Genomic DNA, 20267 nt, shown 5'->3' on the forward strand with positions numbered 1-20267 from the left:
AATGAACTAAGTACCAGCTATGATCTCCGTTTCACATTTGAGGAGACTGAGGCTTAGAGATGTCTCATACTGTACTGGAGGCCACACACCAGTAACTGCCCAAGCTGGAATTGAGTTCCAGATCTGCCAACTCTAAAGCTCAGTTCTCATTCACTACGCTCTACTGCCAAGGGCTGGAGAGGTTTGTTGACTCACAGAAGGTCACACAGCAAATGATCTGCAGTTAAAATCAGAACAGGTCCTCTGACTTCCTATTCAGAACCCATCTGCTATACTGAAATGGTGAATATTTGCTAAGTCTATGATTCATGTAAACTCCTTTGTTAACAGAATGAATATCATAAAACTCTAAGAGCCAAATTGCTACACTTTAGAACCATAAAACCCAGGAGGCCATCCAGAGGCTTCGGGACACGGAGGAGATGCTAAGTAAGAAGCAGGAATTCCTGGAGAAGAAGATCGAGCAGGAGCTGACAGCCGCCAAGAAGCACGGCACCAAAAACAAGCGCGCTGCCCTCCAGGCACTGAAGCGCAAGAAGAGGTATGAAAAGCAGCTGGCACAGATCGATGGCACACTGTCAACCATCAAGTTCCAGCGAGAGGCCCTGGAGAATGCTAACACCAACACCGAGGTGCTCAAGAACATGGGCTATGCCGCCAAAGCCATGAAGGCTGCCCACGACAACATGGACATCGATAAAGTTGATGAGTTAATGCAGGACATTGCTGACCAGCAGGAACTTGCAGAAGAGATTTCAACAGCTATTTCAAAACCTGTAGGGTTTGGAGAAGAGTTTGACGAGGATGAGCTCATGGCAGAATTAGAAGAACTAGAACAGGAGGAACTAGACAAGAATTTGCTGGAAATCAGTGGACCGGAAACAGTCCCTCTACCAAATGTTCCCTCTATATCCCTACCATCAAAACCCACCAAGAAGAAGGAAGAGGAAGACGACGACATGAAGGAATTGGAGAGCTGGGCTGGATCCATTTAACTGGTCCAGCGCGGGCTGGGCCCAGACAGACTCTGGTGGCCTGCGAGGCGGGCAGGCACGTGCGTGTGTGGGGCAGGCAGGTCGTGGTGCAGGCAGGTTCCATCGCTCTCGAATCTCCCTGCAAAGCAGTAGGGCTGCATCACTGCTCACTCTGCATAGCATGGTCTGCACCCAGCGGCACGGGTTGGGGGGAGGGGGGTGGGGGGCTGGGAGGTGCCTGCTGTTTATAATGTTGAATTTCTGTAAAATAAACTGTATTTGCAAATCCAACATTGAGCTTCTGGACTACGCTAACTCCACTGCTGAGCCTCAATGGAAAGGGTCGACCGTTTGCAGTTGAAATGATCTGAAAATGCAGCCTCTGTCCTTTTATGTCAGCTGACTTGTCGATAATGCAGAGGAAGGGAGAAAAACAAACTACTTCACTTTACAAAACAGGAAACTGTTCTGAGTGAAAATTCGTAACTGCTAAAGTATGTAAACTAATAAAAATAATAAAAATTGAGTTTTTCTAATAATTTCTTTCTTTTAACTAAATTTTGCTAAAGGCTTCTTCATACATAAAATGTTAAACTGAAAAGCACCTGACATTTTGCTCAAGAAAGCTAAAAAAAAGCATGCTAAAAAAAGCAAGAGTTAAGAAAATCTTCTATGGGGACTTCCCTGGTGGCGCAGTGGTTAAGAATCTGCCTGCCAATGCAGGGGACACGGGTTCGAGCCCTGGTCCGGGAAGATCCCACATGCCATGGAGCAACAAAGCCCGTGCGCCACAACTACTGAGCCTGCGTGCCACAACTACTGAGCCCACGTGCCGCAACTACTGAAGCCCACGCACCTAGAGCCCGTGCTCCGCAACAAGAGAAGCCACCGCAATGAGAAGCCCGCGCACCACCATGAAGAGTAGCCCCCATTCGCCGCAACCAGAGAAAGCCTGCGTGCAGCAACAAAGACCCAACGCAGCCAAAAAATAAATAAGTAAATAAATTTAAAGAAAAAAAGAAAAAAAACTCATTTCTACCTTTAAAAAAAAAAAAGAAAAAGAAAATCTTCTATGGCAACTCTCTCAAGCCTTGCAATGCTCTTCGAATCTGAAGAGATAATAAATAATTTCCTCATCCTTTGCAACAATCCAAACTAGCTCCTCCAGGGATAAAAACAACACAAAACAATAAACTCCACTGTCTCTTTCTGTATTTACTAGGTTAGTGCTTTAAAGAAGTCAGGTGCTTACCTCCCCATGTTTTGGTCCTATGAATCTCACTGTTATAAGGGGTGCTTCATGAAACCGACCCCATTTTACTGACATGATTCGATCCCCATGCCAGGAAATGTGTTCTCACAGAAGGAGGGGCTCATGCCGGCGGGGCACAGCCCAGGAGCTCCAAGCTGCCATCAGAGCAACCATTAGAGAAAACGGTAAGAGGAAGCCACGGACTGGTTGAGAAAGGGAAGGAGGGAGGGCTGAGGCTGCTTGTTTCCTTAAGACAAGCTTAACTATTTGCATGCCGCCGGTACAGCCAACCACCCTAGTTACAAAGAACACAGGACACGAAAGAGAACAAATGCCCCCTAACACAGTGTGTGTGGACACTACTTAAGTTGCAAGATGGGAACTCTGGCAAGATTGAGGCCGATTTTTTAACACTAGAAGTTAAGGAACACATCTATTTAATTAGATGTGCTCATTTTATAAAAAGCAATACATTTATGAAGAAAACTTTTTTTAGTGAAGTCACGCCTGTGGGTAAGGAGGCGATTGGTAGTTTTCTGAAGTTTGACTTTTCCTAGTTTAACACCTGCCAAAATGCTTTTTAAACCTGTGTGCTGGGGAAATAGAAACTAACAATATTTAAAGAGAAAACTGCAGGTAACAACTATACTAGGATACTATGAGGGAAAGTGATTTTTTTCATTTTTCTAAACCTACCATTTGAGACAAGTAATTACAATACAAAAAAAGTCAGAGAACTTTCTGGAAAACTGTGAAGCATGCTGTGATTAAGCAACTGTCACACTGCAGGTCTTTAATCAAAGAAGGAACGAGAGAGATAATGCTATTTAATGCTGATTTAAGCCTTTGCAAACACTACTCTACCCTAGTCGGCACCTTTGAAAGGCGGAGGGGTTTAGTTCTTTTTCAGACACACCACAGGAACTGGGAGTTGAAGCTGAATGTCTTGTTACGAAGTCATGGAGTATATTAACAGCTGTGCAGGAGTCTGATCCCTACATCCGAAAATGCCTGCTTCAAGTCAGATTACGAATTTGTCTCAAACATCCCTAACTGTCTCCCTGTTGTTTGCAAAGAGGAAAGCTTAGAAAAAAGAAAATCGGTGTGACAGGATGGTTTAAAGAGGGTCACCCCACTCCCTCTGTGAATGCGGACATTATGCATATTAGTGTTTAAATACTCTGCAGCAAGTAAACTTACTTAAGCAGGAAACAGTACTACCTCTTAAAGATACTAAAAGACAAAAGCAGAAACTGCCAGTCTTCCTGTTATACTTCCTGTTTAGGTTCTCCCTCTTTCAAAAAAAGATTCAAATATTTATCTAATAACTCATGCCAGTTAATGAGAATTCTTAAAAGGACATATAAAGGATGAGTACTCAATTTCCCCCAAATTTCTCATATACCGGCTACAGGTATGAGAATAGATGTATTATATATATAGTGTATACTATGTTATACACATGGTATATTATATATACTATAGAGTGCTTACACTAAATAATATGAAAAACCAGTGCTAGCATTTATAGCAGCATTTTCAATTTTTTAAGCACTATGGAGAACTAACATTATTCGACAGTTAAGGAAAAGAGTAGAGCTAGCATCATCACACCAAGAAATTATTCACTTATTTTTGTGTTATCCTTTAGAGAATAAAATACTTCTGAATGGTAAAGCTCTCCTGTGGGTACAATGGCAAATAGAGACAAGGTATTTAATTTTAACATAAAATATATTACTTCACCATTTCCCCTATTTCTTACTATCTTTTGGTACATTGACAAAAGCTGAGCTGTCCTGTGGGGGCATAAAACAACCTTATTTAAAGTGAGCTAGTAACAATGATCAAAGGTGACTCTTAAGCTTCTTAATATATTTGGCTACTGGGGCATCTAAACCCCTGATAATGTGAAAAGGATTGCAATCCAGGGTTACAGATTTGTAACTTTTTGCGAATTTCCATCACTAGAGATAGCACAAGCCCCCAGAGATCAAACCTTGAAGCCAAGAGCCTGAAAGAGGAAGCAACCTCATTGCAAAAGAGTGCTGTCACTTTGACAAAGGAGAAGATGGGAGGTGACAGGTCAGCTGATGCCGTCTTGCCACTGATGACAGGCCGCACTTGTACACAAACTGCCTTCTCTTCTCCTGCCCCTTCTCTTCATCACCCTACTAGCAAACTCCAGTCCTTCGAGGTTATGAAAAAAGTTAAAGGAAAAAGATACTGTGCAGTAACAGTTCACTCTTGTTGAAGAGTGAACATGAAATGAAGAGTTCTACTTGCTAGAAGTCAGATCACAAGATATGATCAAGTCTGTTACCTGAAGCATACTTCTCTGTGCTTCAGTCTGTAAAATAAGGAGGCTGGTGCGAGACTTTTTTAAAGGTCAGGTTCCAGTTTCTAAATTCAGTCTTACATCGTTTCTTTCTTGTCTGTTTGCATTACCTTGTCAATGCGATCAGTGGTGTATTCACTGCTCTGCCCTTAAGTCGGTGGTACTAGGGGGTGCATGGAAAGGGGGACCTCCACTTTATACTGGTCTTCCAATTAAAAGTTTGTTTGAAGAAAAGATTCCACAGTTTAAAAACAAGATAAAAAACAACAGAAACATTTGAAATCATCCAAACAGATCATAAACATTTTCAAGGTAAAGACTATGTGGCTTTGGTTCTTCTGGGTGCTTGTTATTACCTAGCAGAATGCTGATTACAGAAGCCACTCGATAACATTTGGCCAAATTATACTGAACTTTCAAGGAGATTTTCTTTTGTTGATGCCAACCAGCGTCTAAGCCAGCAGTGATAAGTAAGATAGATATGGCTCTATTTTAAGCCTTGCTGCCATATGTAGAATAATGATAAGCATTCTGCCCTCTTTAACCTTAATTTTTTTGAATTATAAAACAAGGCTAAACATGAAGTTAACGCTTAAATATGTGACTATTCTAGAAACGATTTGCTAGACTCTTTTTTTTTCCTACAAAATTCTGAATTTATTATTCCAAGATTAAGTATCATTTCTATATTTTATACTATTTATTTGTAAAATAATAGTTCACGATTTGCTAGACTTTGCATCTTTTCCAGTTTGTCCATTTTCTGTCCATTCTGCCTTTGGGCAGGAGAAATGAAGAGAAAACACAATTCTGGTGGCAGGTTTTATGGAAAAATTTATCTGAGCGATGACCAAATCTAGTATTTGCTAAAAGAAAGAGATCTTATTTACAAAACTCAGTAAAGTACATTGGCTCTATTTCTACCAGCCCACTTACCTAAGGACCTAAGAAGCTTGTCTGCGTTTGCGCTGGCGGCGGGGGTGTGGGTGGGGTGGTGTGTGCACTTCTACAACGATACCCTTGAGTCCAATGCTTGTTTATTCCCATACTTCTAAGTATGTATGTACCTGTGTATATGTGTATAACACACACATACATATAGTGATTCCTGTGCAAGAACTCCGTAACTGATTTCCTTTTTTTTTTTCTTCTTACTTTCTTGGAGTTTGGGTGGGTGAATAGAGTGTAGGGGAGTGCGAGGCAGAAAGTTTTTCCCCACTAATATGAAATGGAATCTTCTGGTTTAGCACCAGGAATTGGTATAAGAAAGTTAATGCCTTTTTTATCCCTTTCTTTCTAAAAATACATGAAAAAAATATTAGAAGAGTAGTTATCTCTATGTGGGATTATTACAGGTAATTTTTATTTCCTTATTTTTCCCAGATAAGGTACCTTACTCCTAGAAAAGGGAGATAATATCTACCATACATGGTTGTAGAAAGGATTAAATGAGATTCTCTATGGAAAGTTCTTAGCCTATAGTAAACACTCAATTGGTGGAATCACCTCTTATTGTTATTTTTCTTGCTGTTAGTTTTCTTCAAATATTAGGCTATTTGAGCCAGCATCTCTGAACTTATATCCACCTGTCCCCATCATTTAATTAGTTTCCTGGTGTGTGCAGGTTGTGCCTGGAGCCTACGGAGGGCCGGCTGAGGTTGTCACACAGAAACGCCCACGAGTACTTACCCTGCTCTTCTTACTGCTGGACATTTTATTCTTGATGTAGCTGAACGTACGACTGACTTTTGTTCCACTCTTCCCTTCAAAATCTTTCTTGGAGGGGCTTTGTGGCAGGAAATTAAAGTTCTCTTCTGTTATACTAAATAGAAAAAAGAAGAGTTTTTGAAAAGATTACAGAAGTTGATTTTTAAAAATTACAACACTCTACATATAATTCTTTGTAACCATCGTTGTCATGTATTATTTTAGCTACAAGTCACAGCCAACTTATATACTCACATGAAAATGGGAAAAGGAATAAGAGGTGGACAGAGGCTGCTGAATGGTCTTATATAATAATATCTATCCGAGAACAGAGCATGCCAGAATGCCCATGTTCTAATGTCAAAGCTTGGCTAAGTTTTCTTACATCACTTATTAGTGTTTTACTAATGGGTTTTTGTGATCTGATGATAGAGTCTAAAGATCAATTATTCATTAATTATTTTATCCGTAATTTTTTAATCTAAGCACCCATTTATAAACTTCTTTGCATTAAATACGTGTTTGAAAAGAAACCCGTATATGTGATGCAAACCAAGGAATTTTTATGACTGAATGAATATCCAAGTTCCCTAACAGGAGAGATCACACCTCTTTTTCAGTCCTCTGGCACACTGGACAATCAATACGTGAATTCAGCTATGCACAATTTTAGGCAGGCAAAACAGTAGGCAAAACTGACACCTAGTGTAGAAAGGTCCATTCTAGGAGTTTCACAGAGATCCAGATGTACTGACCTACTTGTTTAGGACACCTGTATTCTAAGTTCATCCATTATGGGCATGTCTGGACCCTAGGAAATTCACAAAGGTTGATTTCCTCAAAGAATGCTGGGCCCTTGTACACATAATGATTTGTATACATATACAATTATGTACAGTTGTATACATAATCTATTATATAGAAATCTATTCAAACTACTTTTCCTAGGTGTTCTCGAACAGTTATGTTAGAAGTTTTCCATAGAAAGTAGTGTTTGCCTCAAGGGCCTCTGTGAGAGGGCAGACAGGCAGAACCACAAGGGTCCTATTCAGTAGCTAAAGTCTATTTATATATAAAATATTGTTTACAATATAAGGCAGTCTGTTACAAAGATAAAGGGGAAATGGTGTGAAAATCACCACTGTAGAAAGAACAAAGAATAGGTAAAATATGACAGAAGTGCAAAGAAGAGCACTCATATTGAGAGAGTTCTGGATCACTGAGTCACAACTGATGCCTTTGTGAAAAGGAAGGCAACTTAAGAAACACCGTGGGGCAACAGTCAGAACCCCATTTATGCTTAAATTAGAATATTTAATCTCATAAGCTTGAAAAGAGGAATACAAAAATAAACAATGAGTCAAAATAGCAGTCTTTTGCCTGCTGTCAAGTAAAGAACCAATTCACTTACTTGGACAGAGGTGTGTACCATATCAATGTATACAGAAGAAAATAGCTTTAAAGCTTAAAATGGCTAAGAAGGCAGCAATACTGCATGAACACGAACACACACACACACAAATTATGAAACAAAATGTTCTTAAGACTTAGGAATTATAAATTCCCATAAGCAAAGAGTGCAAAGTTCATAAAGTTAAATATAAGTGTATCCTTATGTGAATAAATGCAAACAATAATCTTTATTACTCAGATGGTGTGAAGAATAAAGGTGGGAAACTATTCAAGACGTTAATTAAAAAGGATATAGCCTTCATTAAAAAAACATTTCTAACCATTATTCCAAATTTATCCGTCAAGGAAGTAAGATTCCAATGAGCTCAATTAACTTAGTTTGCCTAAATGCCGTAAGACATTTCGGATTTCCTTTATTTCATCTTGGGAAAAGGAGTAACAAAATAAATATATAGTACCTCTCAGTCAGATTAGCATTGGTGTTGTGGAAGGGCCGTGAATCTAGAAAACAAGAACGGCAGAATAAAAGTTAGAACAAAAGGATTTTACCTGGATAACAGATAAAATGTTTAGCGTTTTTACGACTGACACAGATAAAGCAAAAATAGCCTTTGAAAGCCAGTGTGGGATGTCTTCTCCTCATGAGGGTTTGGAAGAAGGAAAAATTAAAAATGAAACCCTCAAATCAGAACTAGAAAATTGGCAGCAATGGGGAGTGAATTTCCCATGTGGAAAAAAATTTTAATCCAGGATTCAAGTAACCAAACAAACCCCAAATCAACTTAAAAAAAAACAAACAAGCTCAAATGCACGTTTAATTCCTGTTCTTGTGAAGGTACAGAGTCCATAGGCCATCTTTCTGAGATGATGTCAGAGGAGGAATATACAAAAGGAAATTAAATGTCATCCTGTATGCTGTTAATTTTGCTTTCATATATTTCTATGCTAAAAGTCTAGCTAATATAGGTCTGATATTTTCTTAAGCATTCCTAGAAATGGATTAGTGAACAGGAAAGAGCATCAGAGCTAGCCTATAAGGTCTAGGCCCTGCCACTAATTTGGGGTGAGATCTCTGGATTTCATTTCTTCATCTATGAAATAAAGAAGATAAAACAGATGCTAAGGTTCTTTCCAGGCTGATACTGATCGAATGAGTAGGGCAGATACATTTTTCCTCCTCCCACAACTATCAGACCGTAAACTAAAATGGGTCATTAAATCTAAGGCTAAGTCAGATAGGACAATAAGTAGAACAAATATAGAAGGAACAGTACCATCATTTTACCTACGACATGTTAATCAAGGTTGAGCTACTTTAGGACTTAGATGAGAGAAAGGCTGCAATCACACAATGATAAATGGTTTCCAAGGTTTTAGGAGATCAAGTATAGAAACACTTCCGGTGTATGATTCCAGGTAGACAAAGGTTGCTCTGTATAACTATTTTTATAATGTGGACAAAACACACCCTTTCTCCTTGAGGCTACTTTGAGTAAAACTTTAATTTGATAGAGATTTGAAAATGTTCCACTACCAGATTACCAGCATTTGGAACTCTTAAAAACTCCAAATTGTTCCAGATTCTGAACAGAAATGCTAAGTTGAAGTTATTACTAACATACAGCCAACAGGTGGAAATAATGCATGAGAAACTTAAAAATGAATTCTAAGTCTTCAAAAGATTGCTTTCTATAGTTTTTCCTTTTACTTATTTGGGGTTCTTCTTCTATTTCAGTTATAATGCATGGTAACAATAGCCAGAAGAAAGAGAAAGATGAAGAGTAAGAATAAGATCTGGGATCTATCTTCCAGTTCTGCATGATCTAGGTGTGAAACCATCAGCATTTTAACCTCAGAATGCCTTAATTTACTTAAACAAAAATCAAGAGTATGGTTTAGATTTGGGGGCTTTAAAATTTTTTCCACTCAAGGAGCCCTGAATGATATAAGCAGCATTAAATTCTCTCAGGCTGCCAGGATTCTGTTGTACACTTTATCAATTACCTAGTAAGTTACCACCCTAGTGATATGAACAAAGTAAAAATAAAACCCATAAAGAAAAACACCAACCAGCAGAAAGCATGGCCAAGAATAAGCTCCCAGAAGGTCTCTCTCAAATAAACTAAAAACAAATACGTGATTTGAATACTGGGAGAATCTATGACTCCTATAAGGATTTCCAACTTTTTTGCTGCTGAAAGGTATTTTAATTCATTTACTATGACCTCTGAGATGTGGTTCTGAAAACAGTGATTAACCCACCAATGTTTCTAAAATCAATGCCCCTGAAATTCCTAAAGTGCCATCAACTTTTCAGGGCATCTAAGAATATGATATAACCAATGTTACTTCCATGATATAATTGTAGACAGAAGCAAAGAAATCTGTCACTGAAGTTAGCCTATGAAGTACTGTTGCACGTAAATAGAAAATTTCAACTAGACCTTTTTTTAAAAGGCATGAAATAACCTGCAGACCTAATATAACAACATTCCAGGACTGGAACTACTGGATGGACACAGTCAATATTTTTTAAAGTATGTTCCTTGGAACACCCGTCTCATGAGATGTTACACATCATCATGAACATACTGTAGTTACCTAGTTAGTAAGTTTGGGAAACACGGCATACTGAACGTTGTCTTGGAAATTCACAAAGTACACATTAGCCTTTGAAACTGGCTTAAAACAGAGTTTCCTAAATTTATATGGCCAAGAACCAACCCTTTCTTTTTCTTCCTTTTCCCCCTTCCCCATAATTCTCACTGTATTTTTGAGTTTAAGGAACACATTCTGAGGAATGCTGGATATTTGATTCAAAGGTTTCGTCAAGCTTCTATATTTTTATGATTACATCAGGTTGGATTAACTGAGTAACCAGTGCTGATTAACTGAATAACCAGTCATAATTTTACTAGTGGTAGAAGAAATACTACTGGGACCTTAGTTTTTTTTTTTTTTTTTTTTTTGCTGTGCTGACCTGTTTCCCAGCATATTACAAATACTTTGAGATGAAACAACTTTGAGAAGTTCTGAACACTCAAAGTTGCAGATGGATTTTCACAACTTCCCTCCTATGACAACTGGTATAGACTGAATATCTTGTGTGCCTAAACCAAATGCCTTTTAATTGTGAGAAAATATTGAGCATATAAGACCTTCATTTGTGCATAAGCCACTTTCCTTTAAGAACGATGCAAAAATGTCTCCCTGAGCTTGATATTGCTTAAATATTAAATTTTAATATTAAATAATTATTTAAATATTGCTAAAACTTAGGATCAGCAAATGGTAGGGAATTAGGATGCTTAATCATATGGATATTGTAATTGCCTGAGACTCATATGAGTTATATGAAATGAAAACAATTCATTATTTAACTTTATACTAGAAGTAGTTTTTCCATTAAAAATAGTAATCCTGGAATCATCTAGAAATCCTGCACAATTGAAAACAGTGATTTTCATGGGGGTGGGGGGGGTTTCATTTCCTCTCCAAACTTACTAAAACTGATACCTTATAAAGTTTTTAAACTAGGTTATTATCAAGTAACAATATAATAATCTGAAACCTACAGTGTAGTAAAAGGATTGAAAAATAAAAGTTCAAAAGGAGAAAAAGTAGGGAAACAAATATCTAACTTCCACCCAATAATCCATGTGGTTTAATCTCAAAGAAAAGGTATTCTTAAATAAATGGTCTGGGGGAGTTCCCTGGTGGCCCAGTGGTTAGGATTCCAGGCTTTCACTGCCATGGCCCGGGTTCAATCCTTGGTTGGGGAACTGAGATGCCACAAGCCGTGCAGCACGGCCAAAAAAACTCCAAAAACAAACAAAAAACTGACAAAGATAAAAAAAAAAAAGAAATGGTCTGAAAGGTGAGAAGAAAAAAGTTTAACATTAGTTTTTAAGTATCACAAGTGGACATCTAGGCATCTGTCCCACGAGACAAAAAAAGCAAAATAATGAAAATGAAATTTACATGATCAAATGGAAAGTTTTGTGAAATTACTACTCAGCATTACAAAAGGTACAAGGTGGGATGGGAAGCCCTTATGCCTTTGAAGGTATCTCTGTTCTGAGAGGGTGTCTCAGGCCCTGGAATCAGGTCACTGGATCAGTCAAGCACTGGTAGTGCAGAGACGACAAAAACGTTGTTGTTTTATCCAAATTAATTTTCAAAGCAAAGCATGAAGATGAATGATTTAGAAATGATGACATGCAAGGGGAGAAAAGTCCCCAAATTTCTCAGTACCAAGCCTATAGCATTTTCAGCACTGGTCAGACACTGGAGCACAGCCACTGGACCCCAAAGTTGCTTACTTACTATGCAACTCCTCCTCCTCATCACTGGAATAAGAAGAGCCAAGAGAAAAGAGAGTTTTAGACTTAAGGAGGAGCGGAGAGATGCTGACGGAGAAGGAGATCCGCCTTGTTGGCTGCATCTGCTGCTGGGCTGAGGAGTGGGTGGACAGAAGACGTTAGAGCATGCAGATCATACCAGAACAGAGTGAAAGGCACCTCAGACCCACAGTGCCGAGAATGATGTCACTGGCCTGGATGATTCCAGGAGAGGCTGTCTAGGTGGACAACGTAATGTTTTCACATTTTCATCTTTATTTCTGAATATGCAGAATTCTAATGCAGCTTAAGAAAATTCATCCAACAAATAGATACTTGTTACATTATGAAAACAAGAAGTATATTACTTTTCACAGTCATCATTTACAGCTGGAGTTTTTTTCCTTCAAAGTAAGGAAATGCCTGTAGTGGTGGTGTTCCTCAGGATCCCGTACTTGGCTCTCTTCCCCCTCACCCCAAACCCCCTCATTCACTGTCTCCCCTTCGAGTACAATCTGCATGTGATACAGTGGTGACTCCACAACTTTCTATTTTCAAGCCAGGTCTCTCCTTTGAATTCACGCCTCATTCATCTCACTGCCCACCTGTGGGTGGATATCCCACAGCAGCTCAAACTGAACAAGTACATATATCAACTTACCCCCTTCCTCCTGACCTGTTCCTCCTCCTTTATTCCTTCCTTTGGTGAGTGGTACCTAACATCTAACTAATTATCCAGAACACAAACCTGGGTACCATCCTTGAATCCTTTTATCACATCACTCAGTCCTTTTGATTTTGCCTTCTAGAATTCTCTGAACATCAACTTTTCCCCTACTGCCAGTGCTCTACGGCCTGGTTCAGGCCACCATCTACTCTCACCAGAATCCTGCAATAGCCTTCTACTGATCTACCAGTCTCTCCTCCCCAACACTTTCTTCAGTGTGGTCTCTCTGAAGTGCGTGAATCAATTAATTAATCGATTTAATCAACTTAAATCACTCCATTGCCCTCAGACAAGAAGCCCAAATTCCTCAGTCTAGCTTTCCACATACTAGTTCACCCAGCGAATTCCTAGACTCCTCTTGGTCTCAACTCTGGTATCACTTCTCCCCAGTAAGCCTTCTCTGGTCCCTCAAGTCGGAGGCTCCTAAACACCCAACGTTTCTTTCAATTGCTGCATTTGTCATCTTCTGTTACACTCAACTGTTCTCATGTCCATCAGCTTAAGTGTGGTGAGAAAAGGAACCGTGTCTGGAAGTTCATCCCTCTCCTTCTACTGTCTAGCCTGGTGCCTAGCAAAGAGTAGGTACTCAAATATTTATTGAATAAATAAACAAATTAATAAATGAATTTCCTTTTGTCAGGCTTTCTGGAAGCTCAATAACCTAAATAAAATGAAGGAAAAAGCCCTGTATCTACCCAACACAAAAGCCACTCCACACCCCAGATAAACGCTAAGCGATGACCGACTGCAGGGTGCAGCCACTGCTCGTAACAGAGATCATCTGGCACAAATTCACGCACACTGGCTTTTTAGGCAGTGATGGTCTAGTACAAGAGTAAGATACCATTTTAATGTGTGTTCTAAAGTATTTCCAAATGTAAAGCAAATTTAGGAAATGAAAAAGAGCTCTCTTATTACCCAAAATCTAAAAGTATCCCCTTCTTTTGTCACACGATCATGGATCATAAAGAGAAACCTACTTGTATGAATAAGGAGTATCTTCAACATATATGGAAAGAATATGTTCTGTTAACACAGGGATTCAATTTTATAACATACTCAACTTTAATGACTATGGAAATATTCCAGCCTTGCAATATAATCAAAAAGACCAATATAAAAAGTCTATTTTCCTGACTGAATTTTTGTTCTGACAAATTTGTCAAATGTTATCTTCTCCAAACAGAACTACCCTAAGAAAATAAATGTATTCCAATAAAGTCTCATCCCACTGTCCAGTTAGAGAGAGAAACTAAGCACAGAAAGTAAAGATAAAATATCCTCATTAGCACCGATGCCTAACTTTCTATACACCCACCCTGATCTTTGGTCGCATGGATCATTTCGCTTTGAAGATCTGGTGCATTTTATATATGTAAATGCCACACTTCAAGTTCTTAAGACCCACTTAGCTTTCGTAGTCTAATGCAAGCTATACAATTACAAGCTAGTGTTGCCATCAAAACATGCATAAGGAACTTGGTCAATTCACACACCATGAGTGAAGGTCTGAGAATGATTCCAAGGACAAGTGCCATTTGTGAACACCATTCTTTGTGATAAGAAACCCTGAAAAATGAAGGGCAAAATGAAATTTCATTAAGAAGCCCAGGAGGTTAAACTGTCTAATGGGTATCATTCTCTTTTTAATATTACCACCACTAATATGCTTAGCAGGGATACAACCAAACAGTTTACTGTTTCTCAGCATCTTCTGGGTGCAAGCAGTGAAAAGTTAAAAAATATAGTCTTGTTAAGGGATTGTCTGTGATAACTGAATTATTCCATATCTGCAAAAATAAAGCTTGTTTTTAAGCTCTACCGAGAAACCATCTGAGTCTCCTGGCAAGCTGGAAGTCTCCACTCGACCCTATGTTGGGAACACATTTCCTGGAGCGGTTCCTCTGAGGGCAGTCCTCCCTGGCATTTTCCCACATGATACAGGCAGCATCAGTGCTATTCTGATTCCCTAAAAAGATGAGCCGGCAAGATGCCTCTGTCATGTTCCCCCCCACCACCAAGACAGCAAATGGAAGACATGGGCTAGGACAGCCTTCCTGCCCATTACGGTTCCTAAATCAGCTGTTGCCCATCTACTTTCCACCCCAGAAAATGACACAGAAATATTTTAGTCATCGCCTTTATTTGGTATTGTCCTCTGCATCAATGAATTTTTGAAACAGATTGCAGTTTGGGAATAATGCTGAGTTTGTCTGTTTTTCTAATCTGGCCAGTGACCCAATGATGGGATATTCCAGACAACAGCTCGGTGGACACACGTTTTCAGAAATGCTCAAACGGTAACAGCTATGAAAGGCTGTGGGAGAAGCAGCTAATTTCCTTCAAGGTAGAAGCTAGAACACAAGTAATAGCTGGGAAGTAGTGAGATAAGGCTGAGTTTAGGAAGTATTTTGTCCCTAGACAAGCACACTCGTAAGACACAGCCACTTAAAGAAAATGAGGGACCACGTTCTAGTTTCTTCATCATTGCTTAGACTCTGGTCAGAGAAAAACGGACCCCGGCACTGCCTGGACACTGTGAACTCATCCCATAAAGATAACAAATGCTTATCATAAGCCGGGAAACACGCTAATGTGAATTTTAAATAAATTCAACTTAAGCCCTATCATATTATTAGCCCTGTTCAATAGTTCAAGGACCCAAGGTCACAAAGCCATTAAGTGTGCTTACAATAAGACATTAGTTAAAATATCTTAAGCGTACCACACACTTTGGGTTTTAAAACCACCGGGTAGGTTTTAATTATGATAGTTTCAGCAAGGAAGACCATGGCCAAAGATGACTCATGCAGAGTATTTAAGAGATCTGGAATGAAGATTTGCGTCTGTGCAAGTCGAGAACCGCCCAGTTACCCTGAGACTTAAAGGCATAGCATGCAAGATACAAGTTTTAGCCTTCTGTTTAACAGCCAGAATTTTTACATCTGCAAAAAATTTATGTTTCTAGAGCAGAATAAAAAAATACAGTTGGGAAAATTAATTGTATGTGGGGAGGGACTAAGGAGAAATACTGTCATTAGAGTTGATGAGCCCTCCAATTATAGTACATGCTAACTTAGGGAAGTAAGTGGGGCTGGCTAATCATTCCAATCTGCATGAAATGTACATGACAAATCAGAATGAGGGTACTCTACTTTGATGAAAGGGTTGGACTCTTGCTCCAAGCTCTACTCATGACAGCAGTCAGCTTCTGATCTCAGTACCCCTCAGTGAGCTGAGCCACAAGTCCCCAGCAACGAGATGTGCCAGAGCTCCTGGCGTTAGAGGACAGTGTTTCCTGGGGGTGACCCGCATCATTTAGAGTGCTGGTTAGCAACTGAAAGCACAGTCAAAAACCATCTTGCTTTTTGGAGGAAAAATAATGAAGTGTTTCATGCACGAGGCAAGAGAGTGTGTCACAGAACAATGGAAAAAGCTCTCTCTCCGGGCCACGTTCTGTTGGTACTGGGCAGCTGTTGCTGCAGGAGCAGGCCCTTCACCAGGCCACGGGAGGAGGGGGTGCAGAGCTGAAACGCCTCACTGACTGTCTTTGGTTATCAAGTTCTAGTTCTCTGGGTTCAAAGCCACTATAAACTATTTTGTTATAATAATTTTCGTTCTACACCAGCAAAACCACTAACCCAAAGCCAAATGAAAACCAAACCAAACCAAGACCCAAACAAAAACAGGAACAGCTATTTCAGTCAAGTTCTGTGAGGTTGTACCTGTTATCTTGGGGAATAGGTCATTATTAGGCACCTTTAGTCCAACAGGCCAGACTGGTATCTGAAGTACTAATCATATGAAAATGAGGACGAAGTTAACAGAATTATCCATTATGCCTTAACTCCACCGTGGAAATTAAGAAAATGAGGCCTCTAGTAAGTCATGAATAGAGACAGAACATCCCATTAATGCAGGGCAGCTACTCCTGTCCTCAACTCTTTTAAGATGAGTTATATATCAGGGGACGCTGAAGAAACACCAGAAATACCAGGAGGGGTTATACCCTTTGCTTCAGCCTCCTGAATACATGATCTTTCAGCAAAGAATGTAATGTACCATACTCTCTTTGATGAGAATTTAAATCTTTATATCAAGATCCCACACTGCAACTACTCATGAAAAAGAAATCTATTTTAAAAATAAAACAAAAAGAGTGGGGTTTCCCAAAGAAACCTTTCTGTGGCAAATATCTGGATCCAATTCAAATATGTTTTCGAGCATCTTTAATTTGCAAACGCTCTGTGCCTCTGGATGCCCGACGTCTCTACATAACTTTCACAGTCGTGGCTCCTGAATCTGCATACGGCTCCAGTAATCATTTTTGGCTGTAATCCTTTTGGCATTTACTTAACTGACTAAAAATGTATCTCAGTCTCTCTTTGTCCTTCAAGAGCCTGACATTTTTGAAGAGCTCAGGAAACTAGTACTGGATAAAATGTGGATAATTGTACTGTGGTAATATAAGAAAATATCTTTGAGACATAAGAGCATTATATGTGTAACTTACTTTCGAATGTTTCAGAAAAGTCTTTCAGGACAGAGATAAAGACAGGGAGCAAGATGGATGAAACAAGTGTTAAGGTAACATTTGGAGGCTCCAGGTGAAGAATGTGTGACTAAGTCTTTGTACTGTTTTTGCAACTATTTTAAAAAACAGTTATTTTTAACTAGAAAATAGTTATAAATATTTTTATTTATAAATAAAAAAGTTATTTTTAACCAGAAATTATCTCAAAATAGAAAGTTTTTAAAAATGTTTGTCAGGTTTAGGCCTAAGAATACAATGAATTTAATGTGTAAAGGAGATTTTTATGTAGTAAAAGGAGGAAGATCCCCAAACTGAACTCTGTGTCACCTTTTTTGTAAATGATGAGCCATTCATTCAGAGGAACAGGCAGGCAAATGCCGTAAGGTAACGGCATAGGGTCTTAAAGTGGAAAAAAAAAGAAAGAGAGAGAGAGAGGAAAAATGTTTAAAATATAATATATTTAATTAAAAAGAGTAGTATACTCACTGTCCAACCCAGGATTGCTGATTGTCATTAATGAGATGGATTTCGTCAATGGAGAAGAAATGGCTGATGTACAGTAATTAAATCCCTGTTGTTTAGATCTGTGACATGTCTGTGAAGGAAAAAAAGTAAACAGGTTGTGAGTACCTGCTCTCATATTTCTACATAAGCACCAAATTTTACATTCCGACTCAGCCTAGGGAAATAAGGCAGTACACAAGAGGGATAAGAGCACAGGCTTTGTAGTCAGAAGTCTCCCCTGCCACGAAACAGCTGCTCAACTTCAGAGAAGCTACCTAGCTTTTCTGAGCCTTAGTGTTCTTATCGGTAAAATGGGGATAGTTAGAGTATCCATCCTTTACAGTTGTCTCGTATCCCTCATAATACCTAATGATGTTTCAAACTTCATAAGTGCTTAATAAAACATCTACTGAATGCATAATCAGATAAAAATAATTTCACTGGAAATACCAAAACTACATATAGTTCTTGCTCTTTGAAAATCTAAATATCACTTACAGATATAGTAGGATACCAGTAATATCATTCTTATTTTAAAGAGTTGGAAACAGAGGTACAAACAGAAAGTGTTTTAAGATCACAAGCAAAGTTGCCTGTGCATCTGGACAGAAGCCTAAATCATTTTCACTTCCTCTTCTAAGATTAGACTGCTTCTACATGAACATGAGGGTGACTGAAATTTGACAACTGAACTCCCTCAGTAAATTCACAGCCACTTCAAGGCCATGTAATCCAACCCACTGCAGAAGTTTCTGCAACAAAACCCACGACAGTCAACTAGTGTTTACTAGTATGCTTCCGGTGATGATGGGATCCCTCTCCTTTTGCTTTGAGAGAGGCCATTCTAATTGGCAACTAACTTTAATGACCATAAATCCCTTCCCTTCATAGTAAGCTGAAATCTGTACATGCTGAAAGGGAAGCAATGAAAATCCGTTACCAGGGTGAACTCAATTGCGCCAACGACTTCTGATTATTTAGAGCTTGTTCCATGGGTAACCATGGAGTCTGAGGCAAACAGTTGCTATGTTTTGAATACAACTGTGAGGTCTGAAAAATGACATCAGTGAAAGGCAGAGACCTTCAACAGAAGTTGGCTGCAGGCAACTTGTGCACATCAGTGATACCAGCAGCTCAAATATCCACTCTGAGGTTACACACAAGATGGAAAACTATGGGTGGGCAGAGCCCCCGGAAGGCTAAGCACACAAGGTGCTACACTGTCAACAACTTCAGCTAGGCAGACTCAATCAGAAAGGCCATTAGAAAGACATCACTTACTATAAAACAGGGTCATAGCTAAAATTCCTAGGAATGTCAGTTCAGGAAATGTTATTACATAAACAATATTAAGAAAATTAAAATGTTCTCATTTCCTCATTAAAAGTCATCTACTTCAAAGACATGGAAAAAAACAGTGAGACTAACAGTCTGGAATTCTGAGTTTAATACTGTTCAGCTAATAGCCAGTTACGAGGCTTAGGCAAGTCATTTAAATGGGCTTGAAGTTCTCACACACCAAAGCTTAAGTGGAATAGGAAGGGATATATTGGCTCTAAGTCTATGATTCTGTTCACAAACACACAATTTTTGGTATTTTACGCGGTCCTACAAATGGCTTCCAAAGGATTCTATACACGTAAAATGCAACTTTTTCACTTGTCAGACTTTCCACTTGTCAGAGAGGCTCTCGGTAGTCACCAAATTACTGTTTCTTATTTTTTCCCTCCCTTTTCCTGTTACCATTAGGCTAAATAAATCTAAACCATTTACTTCAATGAATATATTCTCTGTATTCTTGTTATTTTTCTTAACTTTTTCTAAAAAGTATCAGGCCAAGAAGCCATGGGTGGGGGGCCAAGAAGCCACGGGTGGTGGCCAAAAGGAGGTAAAATTCCTTTAGGCCTTCAACTGCATTTTCCTTAGGCCTAAATTCTCTTAGGCCTTCACATGACCATAAGCGATACATTCATTACTAAGGTAATCCTCTAGTGCCAAATTTATATTTGGTCATATCATTGCTATGTAGCAGGATGTAATAAAAAATTAAATTTCTACACAAAACCTTAGTCACCGATTCAAAGAACAGGTTAAGGTTTTTGTTTGTTTAATTTGAAATGTTTCCTTACATTTCTATCTAAAATGCCAGTCACCTATTCAGAGACAGGTGTTTAACTTTTTTGTTTGTTGAATTAGACATGTTTCATTTGAATGTGTATCCTGGAATCCTCTCAGAAGTTAATCCAAAGTCTCCTTGGCCGAAGAGGAGGAAAAAGGACTCGGAGTGGGGTAGGATGCTAGAAAAGCATATGATTCAAATTCTCAACTCAAAAACTCCCTGAGGGTAAGTGATAAAGAGAAGATGAGAACTAAGAAAAAGTCACTTGGTCTGGTTGAAAAGGAAGCCCAGGACCTTCAAGACAGGAATTTCAAGAGCGTGATAGTGGTGGACGTTAGGTGGGGAGAAAGAGAAGGCAG

At 39.0% G+C, this 20267-nt stretch overlaps 1 protein-coding gene across 9 annotated transcripts in view; it reads right to left on the minus strand.

The window, feature by feature from the left end:
- AKAP13 (A-kinase anchoring protein 13) overlaps positions 1–20267 on the minus strand; it is a 344813-nt gene that overhangs the window by 51745 nt on the left and 272801 nt on the right. For all 9 annotated transcript variants that reach the window (XM_036844174.1, XM_036844173.1, XM_036844172.1 and 6 more), the window contains 3 exons: positions 17772–17880; positions 8143–8185; positions 6254–6386 (listed from right to left, as the gene is read on the minus strand). In XM_036844174.1, coding sequence (XP_036700069.1) covers positions 6254–6386; positions 8143–8185; positions 17772–17880 — 285 coding nt within the window. The remainder of the gene's footprint in view (positions 1–6253; positions 6387–8142; positions 8186–17771; positions 17881–20267) is intronic.

The sequence above is a fragment of the Balaenoptera musculus genome, chromosome 2 (assembly GCF_009873245.2).
Source record: "Balaenoptera musculus isolate JJ_BM4_2016_0621 chromosome 2, mBalMus1.pri.v3, whole genome shotgun sequence".
Lineage (NCBI taxonomy): Eukaryota > Metazoa > Chordata > Mammalia > Artiodactyla > Balaenopteridae > Balaenoptera > Balaenoptera musculus.